A 22,677-nucleotide genomic window follows, 5' to 3' on the forward strand; every position below is an offset into this window, starting at 1 on the left:
CCATGTCAACCAGTGAATAATACAACAGCAAAGTTGTGTTTGTATTGCTACGTGGAGGTGGTATTGAGGTATTTGAGGGTGGTGAGGCACTGGCACAGGTTGCCCAGGGAAGCTGTGAATGCCCCATCCCTGGAAGTGTTCAAGGCCAGGCTGGATGGGGCTTTGAGCAACCTGGTCTAGTGGGAGGTGTCCCTGCCCAGGGCAGGGGGGTTGGAACTAGATGATCTTTAAGGTCACTTCCAACCCAAACCATTCTGTGATTGTGTTACCTCAATGTGTTTGACAACTTTCCCCCTTGAGGAGCAAGGGCAGGATCTGGCGAAGGCTGTGGGTCTTACCACTGTGGGCTCTGCCACTTTGGAGTTTCGGGACCTGCCCTTCCTTGCCCCCTGTGCCGCAGGAGGTGTGCAGGCACTGCTCCTGTCTACTTGCTGAGTCTGGGGAGAGGCAGGGAAAATTCTCAGAACTAGTCCATTCAGCAGAGAAGTCAGCCAATGGGGAGCACAAGGAGAAAAGTGTGTTAATCCCTGTTTCTCTCTAGATCTTTGTTATTTGCCTGTGGGTCAGACTACGGGACCTGTTTAGATTTGAGGCTTTGAACCTTTTATTGAAACAATGTGCATACAGCAGTCCTCTTCTCATGGCTGCAGGAGGGAGTGCAGGTGTCACATCCCTCTTCTGAGCAACAAAGAGGATAACGTGACTCTATCTCTTAAAACCTCCCACTAACCACTGTTACGTGGCATAGACTACTGCTGCTGTTCCTAAAGTCATCTTTAAAAGATGCCACCAAAGGACAAAGCAGTTTGAGATGGGACTCTTTCAGGGAAGAAAGGTGGCAAGTCTGTAAGGATTTAGAATTATGAAGATTGTCACATACCTAGAGGCAATTAATCAATTAGAATGGGATTTGTACCCACAATTATTTTTTCGTACATGGTACTAGAGGGAAGTAATCCAAAAAGAGAGGTAAGAAACCTGAGGAGGAGAGGGAATATGATAGTTTCTGTGTTGTCTGATGCTTTATAGTACTTCTGTTTTCTAATGTTGGCAGATGGTTTATAGAAATTTAATATGAAACTGTAAAATTTTATCTAGCAATGGAATATGGTCCATTAGTATTTAAAAATCTGCCAGTGAAGATTGACCAAATTTTGGTGAGCTCTTGTTTTCAAAGATTTTTTTCCCTGCTTGTCTTTCACATGTATAAAATAAATCCTTGGGCACATTAATTTGGATTTATACCTTTTTGTAATTGTTCTCAAAATCGTGTTTCCCCTGCTCCCATCTGAATTTTAAATTAACTTGCAGTAAGAAAAGCTTTTTAAATTTATTTGATTCTATGAAAAGATATTTTAGAAGTCTAGACAAAGAGGAGATTCTTGCTTTTCTTGATCGTGGTGTCATGTGCAGGAGATAGGATCTCTGGCACGCTCTGAAGGTTTCCAGAGCTATTCTCTGAGCTATACTCTGTGCTTCCCATGGTGCGTGCTTTCAGCAGTGCTCTCACAGCTGCTGCAGGCATGAATGAGAAGAGGAATGTTCTCAGCTGCTGAACAGGAGGGAGGAAGAAGCTGGTTTCTCCCCTTGGGGTCCTTCAGTACCTCAGGTTACCTGGCCTGAGTCCCTCTTGCAGCACCAAAGAGCAGTGTTGGGCCTGGCCTTGCCTGGCAGGGCTCTTCATCTCACCGCTCTATTGCATCTTCATCATGTGCCAACACTTTTATTCAAGTGCAAAAGAAACCTCATCTTGACTCAGGCCGTGTTGGCAGAAGAATAGGAAGGCCTCTGCTTTTGGAGCTGTGAGGCTACACCGCCTCACCAAAGCAGAGACCTGGGAGCCTTGTCGCCCCACACGGGTATTGTCCACAATGAGGTCGCCTGGGGGACTTAGAAAATCTACCCTAGTGACAGCTGTCAGACAGGGACACGAAACTTTGAAATGCTTCTGTTGAAGAACCACCTGGGACTTTGAGCCATCTGGAAATGGAAAATGGAATTGAATGAATATGAGCAGGGAAATGAACAGGAAAACTTTGTGAAGGTCAGTGGAGCAGTAGACAGAAAACATGGTCCCATTCTGGACAACTCTGGGGCCTCCATGCTTCACGTTACAGGAGCGAAAGGAGGAGTTTTCTCTGAGTGTGTTGGTATTGATGGAGGATCTGGGCTTCTCATGCAGCTGGTGTCAATGCAGGCGGATAAAGTGCTCCAGTCTTTTATAGGGTTGAAATAGTGTCCCATCCATCATGGGATAAAATAGGTCATCAGCTTTCTCTTGTTGCCCTGTTTCATAGAGCCATGGGCTGTGCGTGTGGCCATTAACAAGGCAATGTTGTGGCAGCTACAGGTGTGTGGTGTTTGCTGGACGTGCTTTCCCCTGATGCGTGGTGGCTGGCATGGTGAAGTGTGAAAGCTTTCTGTTCAGACCAAAGGGCAAATTAATATAGCTCATTAGGGGACTGCTCAACCAAGGGAGGCATAAGAGATTGCTCTTGCGCTCTGTCAGCAAGTGAGCTGCTGGATTTTTTTTTTTATTGTTTCTGCAATTTGGATAATGAATAATAACGGCATATAAGCTAATGTTATAAATTTCTTGTGAGGGGGGCATGGGTGTGACTTCGGTCCTAACCATTTCACAATAAAAGCATTTCATATCTTAAATATTTGTACTGTTTGTAATTAAAATATGGGATAAGATGGAATTATTCACTGAAAGCAAGGTCAGTAATTGTGTGATGTGTGTGCTAGAAGCTTGAGAAAACATATTGAAAGGAATTTGTCCCTCTGCAGAGAAAAAGAAAATTAATCTTTATAGTTTTAAGAAACTTTGTGTCATTAAGGAGAAGACAAGCTGACTCTGGAATCTGGGATGGTTAAGTATGTATAGCTGTAGTTTTCTTGGGTTTCCTGAGGCATGCTCTTGAATGGTTAAGGAAGTTAGCTATATTTGCATTTTTCCGTTCTTGGTTCTCCTATGCTCTTTCTCCTTCCCTATTCTCTTATTTAGCAGTTTCTGTGGAATAGTGAAAATGTGATAATTTATAATTTTTTCAGTGCCTCCCATTTCCTGATCTTGATCAATCTCAGCAACCAGGATGGGACTCTCTAGGATGAAGCTACCTGAAGACACGCAGGGGAAATGGCATTGGGACTGTAAAGCTTTTAGTGGTGTTAGAAAGGGTAAGGAAAATGAAAATGCATTTTTTGCGTTCAGGATTTTTTTGACAGTTTGAATCAATCAAATTACATGGTGGGGAATCTTGCAGATAACAAAGGAAAGGAAAAAGGAAGTTAGTGGATGGTCTCCCATTTTAAGGTACAAGAGCACCGGAAAGCATTCTGCTAAACTTGCAGAGTTTGATTAGGGGTGAGATGTCGCTTTTGAATGTGACAATGACACAGCAAAGGTAGATGCCGCAAGATGACTGGGGACGGAAGTGCACAATAGCATGGAAAGCTGTCACAGTGAAAGGAAAAAGAGCTGTCTCTGTATCAGAGAGGACACACTGGAAATAATTTTGAAGATTTTTCCCAGGGGTAAAAACTGATAGTCTAGATTAACAAAAGATTTTGCAAAGTAACAAAGATAGTATTGCATCACTGATTAATATCTATTTACCTGCTCAGGAATCTTACACAAATGGGATAAGGTATACCAGGCTTCCCTTGCAGCTTGTATTTGCTTGGAGTTTGTACAGCTCAAGATCCTAACAGGTGCAGTTCTTAGGGGGAGTATTCCTCTGTGCATCTGGGAAGGGCTCGGACACTTCAAGAATCTGCTTCATGACATTTAAGAGCAAAAATACGAAAACTAGGGCATCTAGCATGACTCTCTGAGTAAAGGGCTTTAATTTGGGATCTGGGATTTATTTACTCACAACAGATCCTCGTGATCCGTTCCAGTTCATACCTCCTTGCTGAGATTGGCCAAACCACCTCTTTTCTGAATTTGGAAGTGGGGTAACCTGATCTACACTGTGACGTGGGAAACTGTTCCAATCAGACTGGAAGGCAAATTTGTCCCATTATTTGTCTTTTAAATGTTCTGCAATCGTTTCACACTTTTGAAAATCCATTCTCACTGATTTTCTCGAAATGATTCTCCTGGGGCGCAGCATTGCCTGTTTGCATTCGATGTGGAGGATTGCTTCTGAGAGCAGATTTGTTTCAGTTGTGCTTTATACTGCCAGTAGATGGGTAGCAGTAACTAGAACTTTAGTGGACCAACAGCATTTCCATTGGATGTGTTTGATCAGGGGAATATTCAATACTGGTAGGGAAACAGTTGTTTGTGTTTTATTTTCCTGGGAGTTTTTTTGGTTGGTTTTTTTTTTTTTCTCTCCAAGAACAGAGCGGTTGTGTTGTCCTCTCACCCATAGAGACACTATTGCTCCTACAAAGAAATGAGCTAAAATGTGTGCCCTTTAAACTTTCAGTCGTTCCAAGTATCTCTAATTGAGATGATACCAGCCGTTGGTGAGATGATTGAAGACTTCTTTTCAGAATTATAGGAAGGGGAGAGGCATTGTTCCATTTTTGTTTTCAACCCTGCAACAGTTCGAGACCAGTGCCAGAAGAGGGTTGCATATATGCATATATTTTAAATGAAATCCAAATTTTACTTATGACAATACTGACCTCAGTCCAAAAGACTTAAACTTCTAGTTTATCCTGCAGGGATGTAAAATAACTACATGCTCACACGGACACAGGAATTCTGCACATGAAAGGGAGCTGATTTTTTTGGAGGTTGGTTTTGTTTTGGTGGGTTTGGGGGTTTTTTTGCTAGTATGTGGCACACAAAAGCCAATTCATATAAGAAGTTAGGAGAGATGGGAAAAACACAGATTTATCTAGCCCATCCTTTCTCACTACAGGGGTGTTCTCTAGACTATTCTTTTGGATTTTTGCTAGTCCAGTTTCAAATAATTTAACAACGGTGCTCGTGCTTCCTTGGATAGAAAATTATGAAAAGTTTCTCGATGTTTAGTAGTCTTGTCTTTTTCTTTCAGTCTCTGCCTCAAGGCTCAAGAGACCCATCTCATGCTATTTTTGTAGCTGACTGTGTATGTTTGTATTACAGTATTTTGACTTGGTAGCTGCAGCGTATTTAATCCTAATACGTTTCTTCAAATCAGTAACATTACAATACCAAAACTAATGCAGCTTGTGAATTACTGTACATAATACCCCTATTTGGTATATTTATAGCATTTGATTTTTATTATTGCAGTCTTTGCGGAGTGCACTATTTGTCAGAGTTTATAAGGAATGAGCTTTGCTAACACTATTAAATCACTCAAGTGTGCTAAATTATGGAATCAGAGCAGGTGCTATTGTCTCCAGCTCTTTTAGAAAGAAAGGTAAAACCCTTAAACGATCCTGGACATTTAAACCTAAAGGAAACAATCCTTTATATTAATATAAAAAGATTGTTTTGTACTCAGTCAAGGGAATTCTTGGCAGTCGGTTTAAACTTACATGTATATATAGCACACTGGAGCCTGCTAAGTACCTCTGTTTTCTTTATGGATGGAGCTTTGGTGCCAAGAGGTCTGCACCACATACAAGCGTAGATATGCTTCTATCTGATGGATTATCCCATAGTGAACCACATTGTATACAGGATGTTCAAACACGTATTGATTATGTGGTTCTATAGTTTACAGCAGAATCATAACCTGATGCTTTTAAGTACATATATGCAATCAATCTTCATGTGAAGGAGCTCAGTACAAAAGAAATATTTTATGCTGCACACTAGATGTTAGATTGAATGGCATTAGATTAAATGTGTGTTGTACGGGGTTTTTTTTAACCTCATCACCATAGCATTATTGTGAATCTATATAGTTCTTACAAGCATCACCTTTCTGGTGCCTATGGACTGTAAAGGGGTAATAAAGTTCATAGTTTGTATAATGCTGTTCTGGTTTTAGGACCAGGTCTCATGGTCAGCTACAAGGGAAAACCTCATACAACACAGATGCAAAATTTTTATAGGGCTACTTTTATGTTCATTACATATCTGTAAAAGTTTCCTTCAACATTGCATTACAGAATAAGAAACTTGTACTTGAGGGGGGAAAATTAGCATGTTGATTAGATTTTAGTCCATCATGCAAATAAAACTGAAATATAGGTTGTTATAGACTAACTTTCTTCTGGTACTATAATGCCAGGTTCCAAGTGATTATTTGCAAAATATAGAGAATTTGACTCAACTGCCACTTCTTAATGTAAAAATGAATACAAAATTTGTCAAGACTGCCTTATGTTAGCAATTTTTGAAAGTGATTATGTTAGCTCACAATGCCTACCTGTATAAAAGATGATTTACAGAATCAGAGAATGGTAGGGGTTGGAAGGGACCTTTAGAGATCATCTAGAACAACCCCCCTGCCAGAGCAGGGTCACCCAGAGCAGGCTGGACAGGAACACATCCAGGGGGGTTTTGAATGTCTCCAGAGACGGAGACTCCACCACCTCTCTGGGCAGCCTGTCCCAGTGCTCTGCCATCCTCAAAGTAAAGAAGTTTTTCCTCCTGTTCTTATGGAATTTCCTGTGTTCTGGTTTGTGCCCGTTGCCCCTTGTCCTGTCGCTGGGTACCACTGAGAAGAGTCTGGCCCCATCCTCCTGACACCCACCCTTTAGATATTTATAAGCATTGATAAAATCCCCTCTCCGTCTTCTCTTCTCCAGGTTAAACAGGCCATTTAGGCTGGTAGTATTTATTTGTGAGCTGGGACAGGAGTACTTCTGAAGCAGCTTTCAAGTTCAGAATTTTATTCCAATCTTTTGGATGTATTAAAATTATAGAAATTGAAAACAAGACTATTCGGTGATAAGGTGGTCATGTTAATTTACCCAAACAGTTGTGTCTGTGTTCACTCTTTAACTCACATTTTCCAATCATTCAAATCCCTTCCTCTGTCATTCATTGTTAGTGAAATTTATATGTTGACTCTTATGTTGTTATCCCTCGTTACATAGGGTTTTACAAAAATATTGGTCTGCTGTCACAGTACCCAATAACTACATTAGCTGTTGCTGCAGCGTGTGCGGTGGCTGTCTTATGGCAGGGAAAAAGAGCATGCTTGAAACTAAGTTTTGATTGTGTGAAATTCAAAATAATACTGTACAATAGTATTTAGAAAACTCTGCAAACAGCTAGGTTTTAGCCCGTAGATACATTTGTCCAGTAATGTGTGCAGAAAAGATCTGGAGCAGATAAATATTTGTGGAGAGGCGTATTGAGAGAATGGCCTGAGCTTGGTTCCCGAACCTTCAGTGGAAGACCCTACTTGTCAAAAGCAAGGTGCCCAAGCTGAGATGCGTGGAAGAAGTCTGTAGCACACCCCTTCTGCGTGTGTTTGCCCAAGAACAGAAAGCCCGTCATCGTGTTATAAACCTTGCGGCACGCTGCTGTTGTAACCCTGCAGTGATGGTGCTCTGAGTCCCGCAGGGCAAATATAAAAGCCTGCCTCTAGAGCTGATCTATTAAGTAAAGGTGTAAAAGTCACGGAATGTGATGTTTCATACCGTAATGACTACTGTGTAGGTGTACATGCACAAGAATTCCCATCAACAATAAGGACTCTTAGTCACTTTTTTACCATTATTGCAGGAAACTCAAATTTGCCCTTAAGAAGTGGTTTGATTTAAAAATGATTTTCCTAGCTGTATACAACCAAATTTGCTGCATCTTGGGTCCTCTCGCATGACTTAATTTATGAATGTATTTCTAGGCTGTACATATTTCTTCCTACAGTGTCATTAACTTTGTCTTCTTGCCATGATGCTGTCTTGCCATATCAATTATTAGTTGCTACAATGAACAGTAACAATGACTGAAGATGATTGTGCAGTAAATATATTAAGTTCCATTACTGTCTCATGTTTCTTTTTCTTTGCGTTTTCTTACCTATAACATATAGTTAAGGAAAAAAAACAACCCTAAGATTAATAATAAGTGGCTGATCTTGTTTCCTAGTTTCATTTTTCATTACCCAAGTTATCTGATTTAGGTCACAGGGTTATGTTTCTAAACCAGGCGTTTGAAATCTAAACTTGGATCTGTCTCTGTAGCAATTATACATATATTTTAAACCTAAGCCTGGATTACTTGAAGCAACTAAAGCACTTACACTTTTAATCTTGTAAAAAGACAGTGTATGTAAATCGTCTTTGCTAGGTGGTGCGCATGAGGGTCTCCAGCACTTGGGTCCTTACGGCAACATCCCAAACATCGTGGCTGAGCTGACAGGAGATAATGTACCAAAGGATTTCAGTGAAGATCAAGGATATCCTGACCCTCCAAATCCCTGCCCTATTGGAAAAACAGGTAATGATGCTGTAGCCTTCGCACCTCTGTCTCCACTGTACATCTTTCAGTGCTGCACTAGGCAGTACGACGCCTGATCAGCAATGGGTGTTTTCTTTCATTCTCTACCCAGCAGCAGAACTGCTGAGCAATCAGGTGTTTTAGATGAGAGAGAGAGAGAGAGATATTTTTTTTTAATATGTGCACCTTCTGTATTGCTATATGACTGCTAGAGAAGGTCAGGTGGAAGAAATCATCTTGACCTCAGAGTAGAAGATAGTGAGATTTATGATAGTGCCTTGTTCCTAAGGGAAGTTCATTTTTAGGCTGGCCCCTGAAAAAAGTTATCATTCTGTACAGATGAGATTTACCCTTATTTTAGAGACTTTCATTGTGCCAAGAGGAATGAAACTGTCTGCCCTGATCTCCAACCCAGACCATGAGTCAATATTTAAGATACCTTGGCTCCAATCCATGTGGCTTTATAGCTCACTGAGGGTGCATCTGTGCCAAGAAATGGAGAACTACGTGGATGTACCCCAACGCGTCGCACGCAGGCTCGCTCTGGTGGAGGACCAGTGCAGCCTCGGAGTGCCAGACCAGTACGGTGCCCAAGATGCCCGGTACACCCCTCGGCTCACAGCTGTGCATAGACCAAGCCATGCGGGTGGCTAGTGCTGAAGGGTCTCTAAAGCAGCACTGCATGTGCATGATATAGACATAACCTAAGGGAATTGATCTTTTTCCTGTTATTTGAGCCAAGGAATGACTTCCAGGACTGAAAGTAGTAGTAAAACACCCATTGGCTGCCTTGGGAGCTGGAACTGGGAATGAGCACTCTATTTTTCTCTCATTTTTTATTCGTGAGCTAAGAGACCCTTTCAAAATCTTTTCTGTTTAGTCTTCTTTTATGTTATTTGGATAATGCAAACCAGTTGTCTGTATTCTTATTAAAAATGTTCTAACTAGCTTCGAATTGATCAAAAAATATAAATATTTGTCACAAAAAAGTTTTGCAAACAGTGTTTTTACGTTTCATTCAAAAATATGACAAAATTTTGAATCGTCCTCCCTTACTGTTTTCTATCACAGCCCATTTGGGGATGGTGCCTGCCTCTCTTCTGAAATAATATCTAATCTTCCATTTTGTTCGATAGAGCTGTTGTTTGACAGGTTGCAAATGACGGGTTTAGGTTTTCTCACACACACAGACTTTCTATCTTCTGTGCTTGCCCATTAGAGTTCTGTTAGTGATTAGATAAATAAATTTAAAACCTGGCATCCAGAGAAACGCCTGTGAAAATCCCTTCAATTTTTCTTTCTTAGGTGAAATAAAAGTTGTTAGCTAAGGTAATACAGTCAGATCTGAACACAGGGGGATTTCTTAGGGAAGTGCTGCCTGCTCAGATAAATGGCTCTGTCGTAGGTACGCTGTGAGTGAAGATAGTATCTACTAGGATTAGAGTAAAATGTTTTTCAGAGCCTTAAATGGAAATTCAAGTGGTGACTGTATTATGCATACAAATTACTGGAGGCCTTCCTCAATCAGGTCTGTGGACTTGCTTAATGGAAAACAATTTTTCCAGTCACTGTCTACATATGCACATTCCACAGCGGGAATACATAAGCCTGGAGCATTTGAGCTTGAAGACTTTTGGATTAGCAGTCGCAGAGGGCACGCATATGTCCAACTGCCCTTTGTGTTTTCTGCCAAAAGGCACAGACACTCTGAGGAGGTCTACCACATTTCTGTTGTCACCTGCTTCTCTCTTGAGATGACCCTGTCCCTGCTGAGACTGAAATAATTTTTAAGTGCTTGTAGTTAACTTTAATGGTTTCTGAGTTACTTAGCCAGTATGGTTAGTTTTCCCTTGTTTCCTATTGGCAACTTCATTTTTTTCCCCATTCTAAGGAGAGAAGAGAGAAAGCAGGATCTGTTGGATGACCTCCTCAGGTCATTGAATTAACTCATTTTTAAGTCAAGACTTTACTGTTTCCCACATCTAAGGGAAAAAGATAATCCATCTGCAAATCTTTTTACACGATGATCACACAAGGACAGAAGGGAAAGTCCACAGGTGTATCCCCTGGAGTTGCCTGCCTTCTGGCAGACGTAGCTGCTTGGATGCCCGGCATCGTGCCCCGGGTGGTAGGATCTCCTTGGCTATGTCTGAGAGGAACTTGGACTGCAAGTTCCATGTGCTGACAAAGCAGAGGGAGCTCCACAAGCAGACTCTATCCAAAGAGCTACTCTGGCCTCAAGTTGCTGAATCTCTGTTTAATCTAAAGATGGCATATTTTGGTAAAAAGTTCATAAGCTGATTTTTAAAAGGGTATTATCCTTGATGTGACACTGTCTGCAAAAACATCCATTGTGATTAAAGGAGGTTTCTGGACCCATCAGATCAGTTACCAATCCGCAAAAATGTCTTCAGCATAAAACTTCTGCCACACCACCTTTTTATGAAATCTTATGATGCGTAAATGATTTTCAGCCATTTTGAACAAAATAGCAAACCAGAAATGGAGTTCTATGAAGAGCTACCCATTGAAGGAAATTCTGTCTTTGCTCACAGCATCGTTTCTACCATGAGCTTCAAAAGTATTGCCTGAACAATTTCTACAACTTCCTGTGGACGTTTAAAAATGAAAAGAGGATCCCTTCTGAATCAGAATGACATGCAGTTCTATGTAAAATCAAGCTCAATCACTAGATTAAAAGAAAAACGAGAAGGAGAGGGAGAGCTAGCAAAATAAATCTGTCTAGGTTTGAAATTTCATGAAGTTGTGGGATTTTGCCTTTTTTAAATTTTGAATATATCCTGAAAAACTCCCTTCAAAAGTAAAAAAAAAACAAACTGATATTTTCCAGTCATCCAGTTCTTTAAATTTTTTTTTTAATTGCATAATTGTATTTAAGAAGTTTGCTGATTAATGTGGCACATATTGCGTGTTTCAAAGCTACTAAGCAGTCATTGCTTTGTAACATACTTTTGCAGTTGATGATGGGTGTCTAGAAAACACCCCAGACACAGCAGAGTTCAGCAGGGAATACCAGCTGCACCAACACCTTTTTGATCCAGAGCACGACTATCCCAACATGGGCAAGTGGGTGAGTACGTGCTTCTTGCTGATTTTTGTTGCATGTGAAACTGGGTATTCTCTGCTGCATGGGGGATACTATGAAACCACAAGGAGAATACTGTGCATATTGCTGGAAAGATTATCACCCGAAGGGGAACTTCTCCAAAAGGTGAACTTGCCCTTAAAAATATGGAAATAATGCCTGTGATTGATGAAAAATACATAAAAATAGAAAGTAGAAATCCTTGTCCTATTACCTGTCCCAGGGCATGACAACTATGTATGTGCTTGATAACTACAACAAACCGCATTTCAAACTACAGGGGACATGTAACCAAAATTAGTGCAGATTATAGTACAAGATTTCAAAACATAACAGGGCCCTAATTCGAAAGATTATCGAGGTTCAGTGACTATCCATTGTTCAGTTACTTAGACGCTTAAAAAAAAATTTAAATGGAGCACAGCAGTGTCTGAACAACTTAAAAAAAATCATCTAGGTCCAGACAACTTGCTTTAAGGAATCCTGTCTGGTTTAAGGATTTTGGAGGACTTGATGCTGCTTCTTCCTCTATTCAGGTTGTGCACTATATTATATTGAAAACCTATTTTACACATTGCATATAATAAATATAGCGAGCTACACTAAGGGCAAAAATCTTGCTCTGAGCATACAAGGACTTTAATAACTCCAGCTAGACTATTTCTGCAGGCTAGAGGCTCCAAAGAGAGCTCTGCCGCTTAATCTTACATTACATCAGTTAAATGTCCAATCCCAAATCCATCTTCAGGCGCCAGGAAAACAATAACAATGATCATAATTTATGCTTCTAGAGCAAATCATGAAATCTCATTTTACATTGTTATAACACTTTACTTAAGATTGCCCTAAACCAGCGTTCTGTAAGCATATATCGATAAATGGACATGTTTGGCAGCCTCTTCTCCTGCTGTAATTGTGAGACAATGATTCATCGTTCATAATCAAACCAGTGTAAGATTTATAGTCTTAATTACTTGTTTGAGTGCTAAATTTCTGGAGAGAATCATGCCAAAAATCCATATTTTGGAAACTCTTGTTGCATTCTAAGTAATTACCATCAAAGGTTTTCATTTTAAAAACACCAGATGGTGAACTTTCTTATTTATGCCAGATAATGCTGTTAGTTTTCTTATTATTCATAAGTTATTTACTTTCATAATACCATTTTTGAAGACCATAAAAGCACTTCTGTAAATCTTTGGCCTATAGCAATATTTCAGAATCAAGCGTATATACTGTGTTGTCATCAGCAACATATATACTTAACAAATGGTAGGTAATCATTAGTGAATACTGGCCTTTTTTCATTTCTCCATCCATCACTACTAATTCAGGGGAAAAACCTGCTCATGCATGGATTAAAACAGACTGTTAGGTACTAAACAGTAATCATATCTAGCTGCAGCGTGGCCAACTCCAGATCTTTTTAATTAGAGATGAAACAGCTGGTAATGTGCATGAGCAAATGTTCTGCCGAGATCCAGGAGAATTGCCCCGATTGCCTCCTCACTGTGTATTACTACACATTAAAAAGATAAATACGACGATACCTGGTTTTGTGGTGGGTTTTGTTATTTTTGTCTCTCTGGAAAAATAAGAGCAGAAAAGCACTCTAAAAATTAGCTGCCTGAGACTTTATGAGGGAGAGAGAAAGTAGATCCGATCTTCTGGGTCGCTCACTGTCATTTGGATTAGGTCGTAAATGACCAGCACAGCCGATGGGGGCTGCCCAGCGGGTGACCCCACGTCCTCATCCTCCCACCGCCCCCAGCCACCAAACCCCCTCTGCCCGCCGCAGCCCCTTCTCCCGCAGAAGAGCCTGGGACCGAACGCCCCAGGGGCTGTGTCGGCTGTGCGTTTACAGACCGCGTTTCCCCGAACTCCTGCGTGCCGTGCAGGCGCTAGGCTGTCACCACCGTCTGAAGCCCTCGGAGCCAGCGTGTCTCCTGGACCTGTGCGAGCTGGCGTGGGCTCGCAGCTCTCAGGGCAGCGTCTCCCCTGCCTTTTCCTGCCACAGAGCCGCTGAGGCGGCGTTACAGTTCCCACTGACTTGTCCTTTCAAGGAGCCAGCACGCATTCCTTAGCGTAACCACAGTAAAACCCAAATTACATTAGCAGGTCAGGAAAAAAAAAAAACAAACCCAAAAAGACCTGCTTGTTCATGAATAATGGGAGAGAAACAGGTTGGTTGGTTTGTTTTGGTGACAGACTCTAGCGCTCACAAAGCTGTGGGACCTCTGCAGTACCCTGTGCATAGCAGACACGTTTTATAAGGGTTAAACAAGTCTAGAAACTGTCTCATATAGCAAAGTGTACGATTCTGTGTAGAGGCTAAATATTATGTGTAACTACTGCTAATGCATATGAAGATACGAATATATAAATCACGTCTATTGGGTTAGGAGAGGGAAGAAAGAGGAAGAATTTTCCCGTCTTTGGGAGAACTCTCCATATATCAATATGCTGACATGCGGGAAGTCTTGGGAACAGGCTCTGTTTATAGGGCAAGATACAGAGTTTATACTCTCCTCCCCAGCCCCGAAGACTCTTCTCCTCATATGTGGAAAATGTAGAGGGGACCATGGGAATAGTAAGATAAGGGACTTTGGAAGGTTTCTACCTTAGTGTGCCACTATAGTTTCTATGATTTTGGGGTAGAAGTTTTGGGATGGTTTTTTTTTCCCCCCCCTCAGCTCAGACTTTTCCTTGCAGGAGACAGGTACTTTCCATTTGAGTCTGCCTTTTCCACATCTTGCAACTCGACTCTTCAGATGGTCTGAAGAAGCGGTGTTGGCATCCAGAAAGTCTTGCACAAAGATAGTTTACAATACACAATTTACAATACAAATCTAAAAACCACTTATATGTAAGTTGTATATTTACTGAAACCCAAAGCATTAAAAAGAGGAGGGAAGTTCAGCTGTGTTTTCTGACACCAGTATCAGTACAAATGGAAAACGAAAAGCAACTATGTTTATCAGCAACACTTCGTTTTACTGAAGCGGTGGATAATATTTCACTCTCAGGGTAGAAATAGGGCCAGTTTTGATTGTCAGCTACAGTGGAGGGATCCAAGACAGTACAAAGAAAGGCAAATGGGAAGCAGGGATAAAAGTATTCCACTCCTTGTCACAGAACTTGCTATCTATGGCTTCCTAATTTTAAGGAAATCCTGAAGCTAGTCCCTCATAAATTTCTTTTCCCTTCAGTTATTGCGAGCAACATTAAGTGCATAATTCTTTGACAACTGACATTTTTAAATATCTGGATGGCAATGGTGATTATTAGGATGGGTTATGATAGGCCTGGTACCCCTCTCCAGTTTCAGGCAGTAAATACAGACAGTTCGATTCAGCGTAGTATGTCCAGTGTAGTAGAAACTGTCATGTTCGATATTCCTGATAAGGCTGTAAATTGACTGAAGAAAAAGAAAAAAAAAAGCCCTCCCGAGAGGATGCAACCTTGCTCATGCAATTTTTCTTTTCAGTTTTGCTTTCAGTGTGCAGGTCCAAATTACAGAGCTGCTGATTTTTACTGACTTCAACAAATTTCGGTAAACTCTGAAAGATCTAAGGGTAAATTTCTCTGGCATTAGTTAGTTGGTTTGTAAGCATTTTAACTTCTGAGTTTTCTCCACCCAAATCCCAACCTGTAGTACCTTAATCCAAGCAGCCGTGAGGGTGCAAAGGAAGCTCAGGGAGTGAGGGGAAAGTAGCAATTGCTGTGCAGCACGTCTCCAGAAGAGGTGTATTTTAACTGGATAAACTCTGGACCTTCATTCCTAACAACTCCTAGGTGAGGGATGAGAATGGTGAGCCCTTCAAATTTTGGTGGCTGATGAGTTCAGGCCCTTACGCAGTGGAACATATTTTCAGGATTGCTATTACCGCACAAGCACACTCTTAGCTCGTGCTCCGTAACCTCATTTGCTTTGCACTCCACGTAACACTTAAGTAGTAGCTACTGTCTTAAAACATTCCCAAACAGACTAAACAAAATACGATCTTCCTGAGCAGGAACAGTTCAATTGTAAGGAATTTTCCCGAGTGACAGAAATGTTAGCGCCAGTAGTCATCAAATTCTTTTTATTTCAGAAACACTATTTTTCCTCTTGTGAAAAGTATAAGGTCAAATACTTTACAAAGAGAGACTTCGGCGGTGCTTTGTTTCCTGAAGAGAATAATTTATGCATCCGTGGGTTTCTTTAAAATGTTAAATTTAAGTTTTCCCGAAGTGAGTTTGCATAAATGACTAGCCAAGAATGTCTCCCTTGGCCAGCTTCATCTCTGTTCCCTTTTGGCACAGCTCAGACAAAATAACTGAGGTTGGGCAAGAGATAGGCCTTGTGAATTTGGGGTTTAATGAACATGAGAAGTACAAAACAGACAATTTTGGCAGATTTCATTGTAACACTTGAAAATGTTTGTTTTTTCTCATATCAAGGCTGCGGAGAGGGTAGAAGTGTTTGGTGAATTTGTCTTGCGCTAGAATTACACTTTCTATTTATATAATCAACATTAGGTCAGTTGTTTATAGCAGAATTAATGGCCTTGTTTATACAGTGTTCTGCTTTTATACATGTAATTCTTCTCTCCTTCCATTTTCAGGTTAGGGTTTGGTTTTGTTTTTCTTCATAATACACAATTGAAACAAAATGTGTTGAGCATGTGTGTGTTATTCCAGACTTTATTAGAATTCACTACTTGTATGAAATACAACAATATGTGGATGCACTTATGTAAACTATGGTCAGAGGGGTTTTTTTGTGTTGGCTTTTTTTTTTTTTTTTTTTTTTTTACTCATCATCCTAACTTTCTCTTCTGCCAAGACGTTTTTGGCAGTTTTTAAAAGGTTTGCCATTAAAAATGTTATAGACCAAATGGTTTTTAGAAACTTCATTGAGGGCACTACTTAAACAAAGGAAAAGTTGGCGCTGAACTCCTTTCAGCAGAACTTTGCACTGGGAAGTGTTGATATCTGGAAGGGAACAAGCAAAGACAACAAAACAGTAGGAACGACACTGATTGCTGTTTTTAAAAGGAATTAGAAAATGCCTTGTAAAGCAAATATTTTTTTGCTGCAGTTCTTTTGTCACCTCAAATGTATAGAAAGAGGTACCACAGGCAGGATTCCTTCTTCCTTAAATATGTATTTATACCATGTATCATGTGACGGGGAACATCCAGTCGATATTACTATGCCAGCATGTACTCGAAACACTTATTGCCTGAACACAGATGATAATATAGCAACATAGTGGGAAATTACTGGCTTTTTAATTTTTGATAAGACTGTGACTGCTCCCGAAGAATTTCAAAACATTAGCAGGAATATCCAAATATTTATTTGTGGTTTATCTTTCCACTAAAACTACACACCCCTCTAAACTTGCTAGTATTTAACAGCAAAAACGGTGTTTTAAAAGAAGAATGTAATTAATTTGATGGCTGCGTTTTTTTCCCCTTCCAGAGCAAGAATTTACTCTTTGAGAAGATTAATGGTGGTCCAAAAAGAAGAAAGAGGGTAACTATCGGAATACTTTATAGCCCCTGTCTCATCTAGAGAGCTAATAAGAATTAAAATCATACTGTTGAAATGAAGAGTTAGTCTAATGCATCTGTGTTACACCTTAGATAATGCGTGAAGTCAGGGAATCTCTGTGATAAACTACTACAGCAGGCTTCGGGGCTGTCCACCGAGTACAAGTAGTTCTCTAAATAGCCTGTTGCTTTCAGAAGATACGCTTCAATGCAGAGCGTTAATTTAAAAACTTTATACTATTTGCTGTTTTAAATTGATCCTATATGCATAAAACCATTTAAAATGACGTAAATGTCTTTAAGACGGAATTTAAAAGTTTCCTACTAAAAATATGGGTAAAATTAATTACCACTATACAGGCATGTGAATATATTCTTGGGTGTACATGACAGTAGAACCAGTCCTCTAGCTGATGTAATTTGATTCACTTACATACTTGGATTTACCTCAGATTAGATTCCTGTCTCTGTGTCCCACTTGCTGGAAAGACAGAGATGAACGGGTTCTCATCTTTCTGCCCCTGAAACAAGGAAGGCAATCCACATATCACAGAGAACCTCTGCACAGTCCACCTCACTGTCGTCTTTTTTTTGGTAGTGTCAGCCTTTCTTTTATCAAAAAAATCACTTTCAGGCAGAGAAGAAGTCTTTAACTTTGCTGCTGGTGTATTTGTTTTTTTTTTACAAGAAGAAAAAGTCTAGCGCTCTGCCAGAAAGTAGCTTTTCAAAATATGACAGCATGGTTTATATTGTAAATTAAGTAAACTTGGTTTAAAATAACGGAAGCGTGAGTGAAGATGATTTATTTATTTATTTAACACTTAAACATAAAGTCTTTGCTAGAAAGGGAGAGGACAAGTTGATTTCTTACCAATTCACACACCATTGGTAATAAACACTGTTCAACCGTAAGTTAATGATCTATGTGGAGCTTAATATCTGCCTCCCACTTACATTTGATTTTTGAGTTTGGTAGTGGAAAAGGAAAAAGGGTAGGCACCTGATTTTGACTCTAAAGTAAGTAGAATTTACTCTGGAAATAGTTATGTGGAATATTTCTTAATAGCTACAACAGGATATTAAAGTCGGATTAGTGCAATATATACGTGATAAAAAAAGAAAAACATAGATACATTTTCTGCCTGTGTGCTGACTGACTCGCTGGATCCGAAGGAATAATGGCTGGAGAGACGTGGCAGCCATGTGGCGGGGGTAGCCCAGAATTTTGGAGGTGAAGCTTCAGTTTCTCACTTTGCACCAGATTTATTTTCTTAGCACTGACATGTCACTTAATAGTAAATTCAGTAAGATTTAATGTATTTTAGTGTTTTGAGAGTAATACTGTAATGATTACTAATGCTTTAACAAACCATTCCGAATTTTCACTTTATCATCAGAAGGGTAACCTAGAGCTTTCGGCAGCGAAGTGTATTTTTCCAGAAACCAAAAAGCCCACTGGATTCCCCTCCTGCCTTCTGCGGTCCCTGCCGCTCCTCCATGCCCTTCTGCACAGGCAGAGAGTTTAGGGAGGGCAGCTTCTGGCGGCAGATTGGTCTTTTGGATCGGAATATCCCGATTTTAGCTTATAGCAAGTCTGATGTAACTGCATGCATGGTAACTGTGTTGTGTCTATACGATGCTGTAGTGTAACAGTCACAGAGGAGTGACTGGAGTCTACAAAACTACATATTCTAAGTACATGTATGTATATTTATATATTTATACGTAGGTACATAAACACACGTACAAGCGTATATACAATAGTCAGTATATATAGCAAAGGTTTGTATTTACCATTTGCGTTATTTTGTGCAGTGTTTGCAGTGCAAGACAAGGAAGCCTACAGTGACCTCTGATTTAACTAGCAATTATCCCTTTTTTTTTTAATTTCTATGCATGAGCATAGCCCTGTCCAGAATCTAATACCCCGAACACGACAGGAGCGTTCTGTAATCACTGACTCACGTTGCCGTGGGCTTGGAGCTGTGCACAAAGGTACTCAGGAACTGCATTACTTTGAATTGAGCACAGCTGTATAGGATTAAACATTTTTCTGGTTAAATCAGCCAAAAAATTTGCGTTATATTTGGAGTTTTCTTTTGTCAGTTGAGAAGGATTCAAATTTTTATGTATTCTCATTCTCTTCTACTTTATTTCAAAAAGTAGCAAGTACCATTCCAAAAAAAAGACTAAAAAAGTTAATCTTCCTAAGAATCTTCAATTAATTCCTAGAAGTTTATGCAACAGCCGAATTTCACTAAATTAACATTAAACAGAACTCCTTTAAACAAACACAAAAAAAAATCATTTACATGTGTCTTATTTTTAAGAATTTAATGCATTAAATTAGTGTTAGTTTTGTTTTCAAAGATTTTTCCACATTCCTTTCTGGTTCTTCATATTTTTATGTTTTCACTTGCAGCAGGCAAAGCACTCAAAAAACACCAGAAGTAAGCGAAAGGGCTGCTCTACGCTGTGATTAAGTATTAATTATAACATCTACAAATCTGGAGAAACCCAAGGGCTTAAATTCGAAGACAGACAAACCCCACATATTTTCCAGGAATTTGACAAGTACCTGAGATACCTGAAAATAAATATCTCATGTCTATTTTAAAAGCTTTTTTTTTTGTTTGTTTGTGGCGTGGTGTGGGGAGTGTAGTTTTCAATTCCTACATTTTGGTGAAAGAAGCGTAGAAGTATCTCAAGAACAAGTGATTTCTGTGCTACAGCCAGCCTGACAAGAATCAGGAGATACTGGAAAATTTGCATTCCTCCAAAGTTTGTCCTTAGGCAAACAATTTTTGTTGGCATCAAAACCCAGCACACTAGAATTTTTGTCTATATCTATGAAGGAGAAAGTATGTACTTGAATTTTGTTTACGCTGACACTGAAACAGGCCAGAAAGTGGGTGTAAATAGTATTTGTTAATTCTGAAGGTCCACTAAACTGCCTGATACTTGCAATTACAGTAAATACATTTTATTCCATTGGTATAGATAAAATTCAAGCCTAGGCTTCCTACATTTCTATGATCTCCAAACAGTTTTGAGACCGGATCTGTTCTTCTTCAGTCTCACGTTGTGCTGCTTACATGGCACAAAGTGAAGTTAAAACCCCCTCCGGGGATCTTCTTTCCAGCATTCCCTTGTTCTGGCAGTGGTAGGAGAGCCATTTCCTATGCCAAAACCTTGCTTGGCTCTGCTTCTGTGCCAGCAGTTTTTTATCTCGGCATCAAGAGAGGAAGCAAGGAGGGGTTTCCTGGAGAGGAGATGGGCTGAAGAAGAGACTTTGGTCAAAAATGGTATCGTGGTATCTAACTTGTCTCCCAGCGTAAGGTCCGTCAGAGGTTAGTGATTTAAGCTAAAGCTTACCTGGACTTCTCCAACAAGTTCTGTCCTGCCTCAAGAATAGAGGGAGTTAGATCTGCTGCCGCTTCTCTGCTGAGCTGAGGAAAGGAGGAGTGGAGCAAAACGACAGTGTTTAATTCAGACTGGCCTATGTTCTCAATAGTCCTCCTTCACTTGTATTCTTTTTAGTGGGTTGGATTAAATTCTTGCACGCAAAAATTATTAGCAAACAAATCATTGACTGACTTTTAGATTTACTCCCTGGAAGCATTTTTTGCCCCCCCCCAGTCAGCAAATATTTGACAGATAAGAAATATATATCCACTAATGCTGGTTACCTTGTATATGTTTCCCTGTTTCTAATAAGCATAAATAATTTTAAACTTTTTCAGAGTGTGAACCCGTATCTGCAAGGACAGCGACTGGATAATGTTGTAGCAAAGAAGTCTGTTCCACATTTTTCAGATGAAGACAAGGGTCCTGAATAAGTACAATAAAAATGAATTATGAAAACTCATGCCATCCTCTGCTAGATCATAGTATTGCTTATATATAATCATCTATTAAAACCCTTGTGAATGGCAGCATGTTTATTATTTATATAATTGTAGATGAAAAACAGCTGTATTTATAACAGTATGTTCTCCTAGATAACAAAAATATGGCTCTGCTTTTTGTTAAGTTATGGTAAAAGGACATTTCTGTTGGTTTTATTTTAGTCATGGAGCAAACTTTAAAAATGTTAGTCATTTTAATAGCTAACGTGAGGTAAATGGTCTTAATGAGCAGCTTGTAAATAGGAAGATGTAAAAAAAAATACCCGGTCTGACTCCAACGTTTAATCTTAAATGTTACTATGTTTGACACATGAAAATTATAGTTTTATGGTTTGTTCACAAATATTGTTACTTAGCAAAGACAAAGTATTTATTTTACCCAGAGAATTTTGGCTTTTGGTCCATTTTAATAAACATTTAAGCAATCTACAAGGTTTGCAAAGTGACATTTTCCAAAATATTTCAGAGGCTCACTTGTCTCAGTTATTGCTGTGCAAATTTAAAAATTAAAGCACTGCTTTTTGACTCTTATCCACTGGAATATTTTTCTGTTAGTTTTAATCGTTCCCTGTCCATAACTTTTGTGAACACTTGCACATCTTTCTTCCTTATCAATGGTACTGTTGTGAGGAAATAAATCTCCCCCGGTGTTTTTTGTCTTAGTAAGACCAGCATTTGTGCATTATAACGTTCTTAAATTATGTGTCCCTGGGACATTATGAGTGAAGATGGAGACATTTGTCTGTGTTAATAAGGTTGTGTCAACATCCTCTGAGTCTAAATCCAGGATATGAAGGTCATTACAGTTGATGAGCTTCTGAAAAACTATGATACTCTAATAACACTGGGAGCTATCGTGGCTCTTGGAGTTGCTCTGCGAAGCTTACATTGCCTTTTTTTCCTGAGGAGACTGAAGAATTTTATATTCCAGAAAGCTGGGTTATCCGTTTCTGAAAGATGAGAATATAAAATTACCTAAAAAATTGTTATTTTCAGGGTGCATCTGAAATGTTTCAAGCCATGTGCATGGGGCATTGGAATTATGGAAAACAGCATTACTTTACAGCTTTGGACTTCGAATTTATGGAAAAAAAAATAATTGTAGTTTCCTTCCCTGTCCTACAGAAAGACACAGTAAAATAACGATGACCCCTTAGAAAAAACAGATAAACTAACAGAAACTAAGGGTCCTAACTACGTAAGATTAAAGCTAATATGATGGCACAAATGTGACTGTGTGTGGCATTTGCTTTTTCTATCCCAGCACTTAATAATTTCTAATAAATTATGTATGCAGAGAGTTGGTCCTCTCACGTCATTTATGAGTAGATTGCAAAAAGCTGTAACATTCTAGGCTGAACTACCACATCTTTCTTCATATTTCTTCTTTAAGAAAAAAAAAACTGGAAGAGAAAACTAAATAGTATGCAATGCGGTAGGGTCTATACTCACATGTGACACAAAATTGAGGAGTTTGTGTGAAGAGCTCCTTCCACTTCCAGTGCCTGGAACAGGATGGGAGTAATCCAGCCCTTCACATGAGAGAACTTGTATTCTCTGCTTCTTAAGCTTACTCTTTTTATCTGCACTTCTGCTTAGTCTTCACACAGGTACTGAGAGTTGCAGAGTTGCAAAGGTTGTCTCCAAAACCAGAAAAGGACTATCATGGCGTGACTCTGAAACTGGAATGCACTGGTGCTCAGTGGTCCAGAGTGTGTGAAATGGTGATTCCTCCCACCTAACCCCACAGCCAGCCGCTGGTGCTGCCACAAGGCT

General features: G+C 39.7%; 1 protein-coding gene across 4 annotated transcripts in view; it reads left to right on the forward strand.

The window, feature by feature from the left end:
- The window catches only part of SCG5 (secretogranin V), a 29,920-nt gene extending 7,704 nt beyond the window's left edge, over positions 1-22,216 (forward strand). For 3 of the 4 annotated variants that reach the window (XM_054197850.1, XM_054197854.1, XM_054197852.1), the window contains exons 3-6: positions 8,198-8,347; positions 11,326-11,438; positions 16,923-16,976; positions 20,737-22,216. In XM_054197850.1, the coding sequence (XP_054053825.1) occupies positions 8,198-8,347; positions 11,326-11,438; positions 16,923-16,976; positions 20,737-20,832 (413 nt within the window). In that variant the 3' untranslated portion in view covers positions 20,833-22,216. Of the gene's footprint in view, positions 1-8,197; positions 8,348-11,325; positions 11,439-16,922; positions 16,977-19,415; positions 19,542-20,736 lie in introns of those variants that run through there. The other variant, XM_054197853.1, reaches the window with a different exon arrangement.
- The last annotated feature ends 461 nt before the right edge of the window (positions 22,217-22,677 follow it).

The sequence above is a fragment of the Rissa tridactyla genome, chromosome 4, assembly GCF_028500815.1.
Source record: "Rissa tridactyla isolate bRisTri1 chromosome 4, bRisTri1.patW.cur.20221130, whole genome shotgun sequence".
Taxonomy (NCBI): Eukaryota; Metazoa; Chordata; class Aves; order Charadriiformes; family Laridae; genus Rissa; species Rissa tridactyla.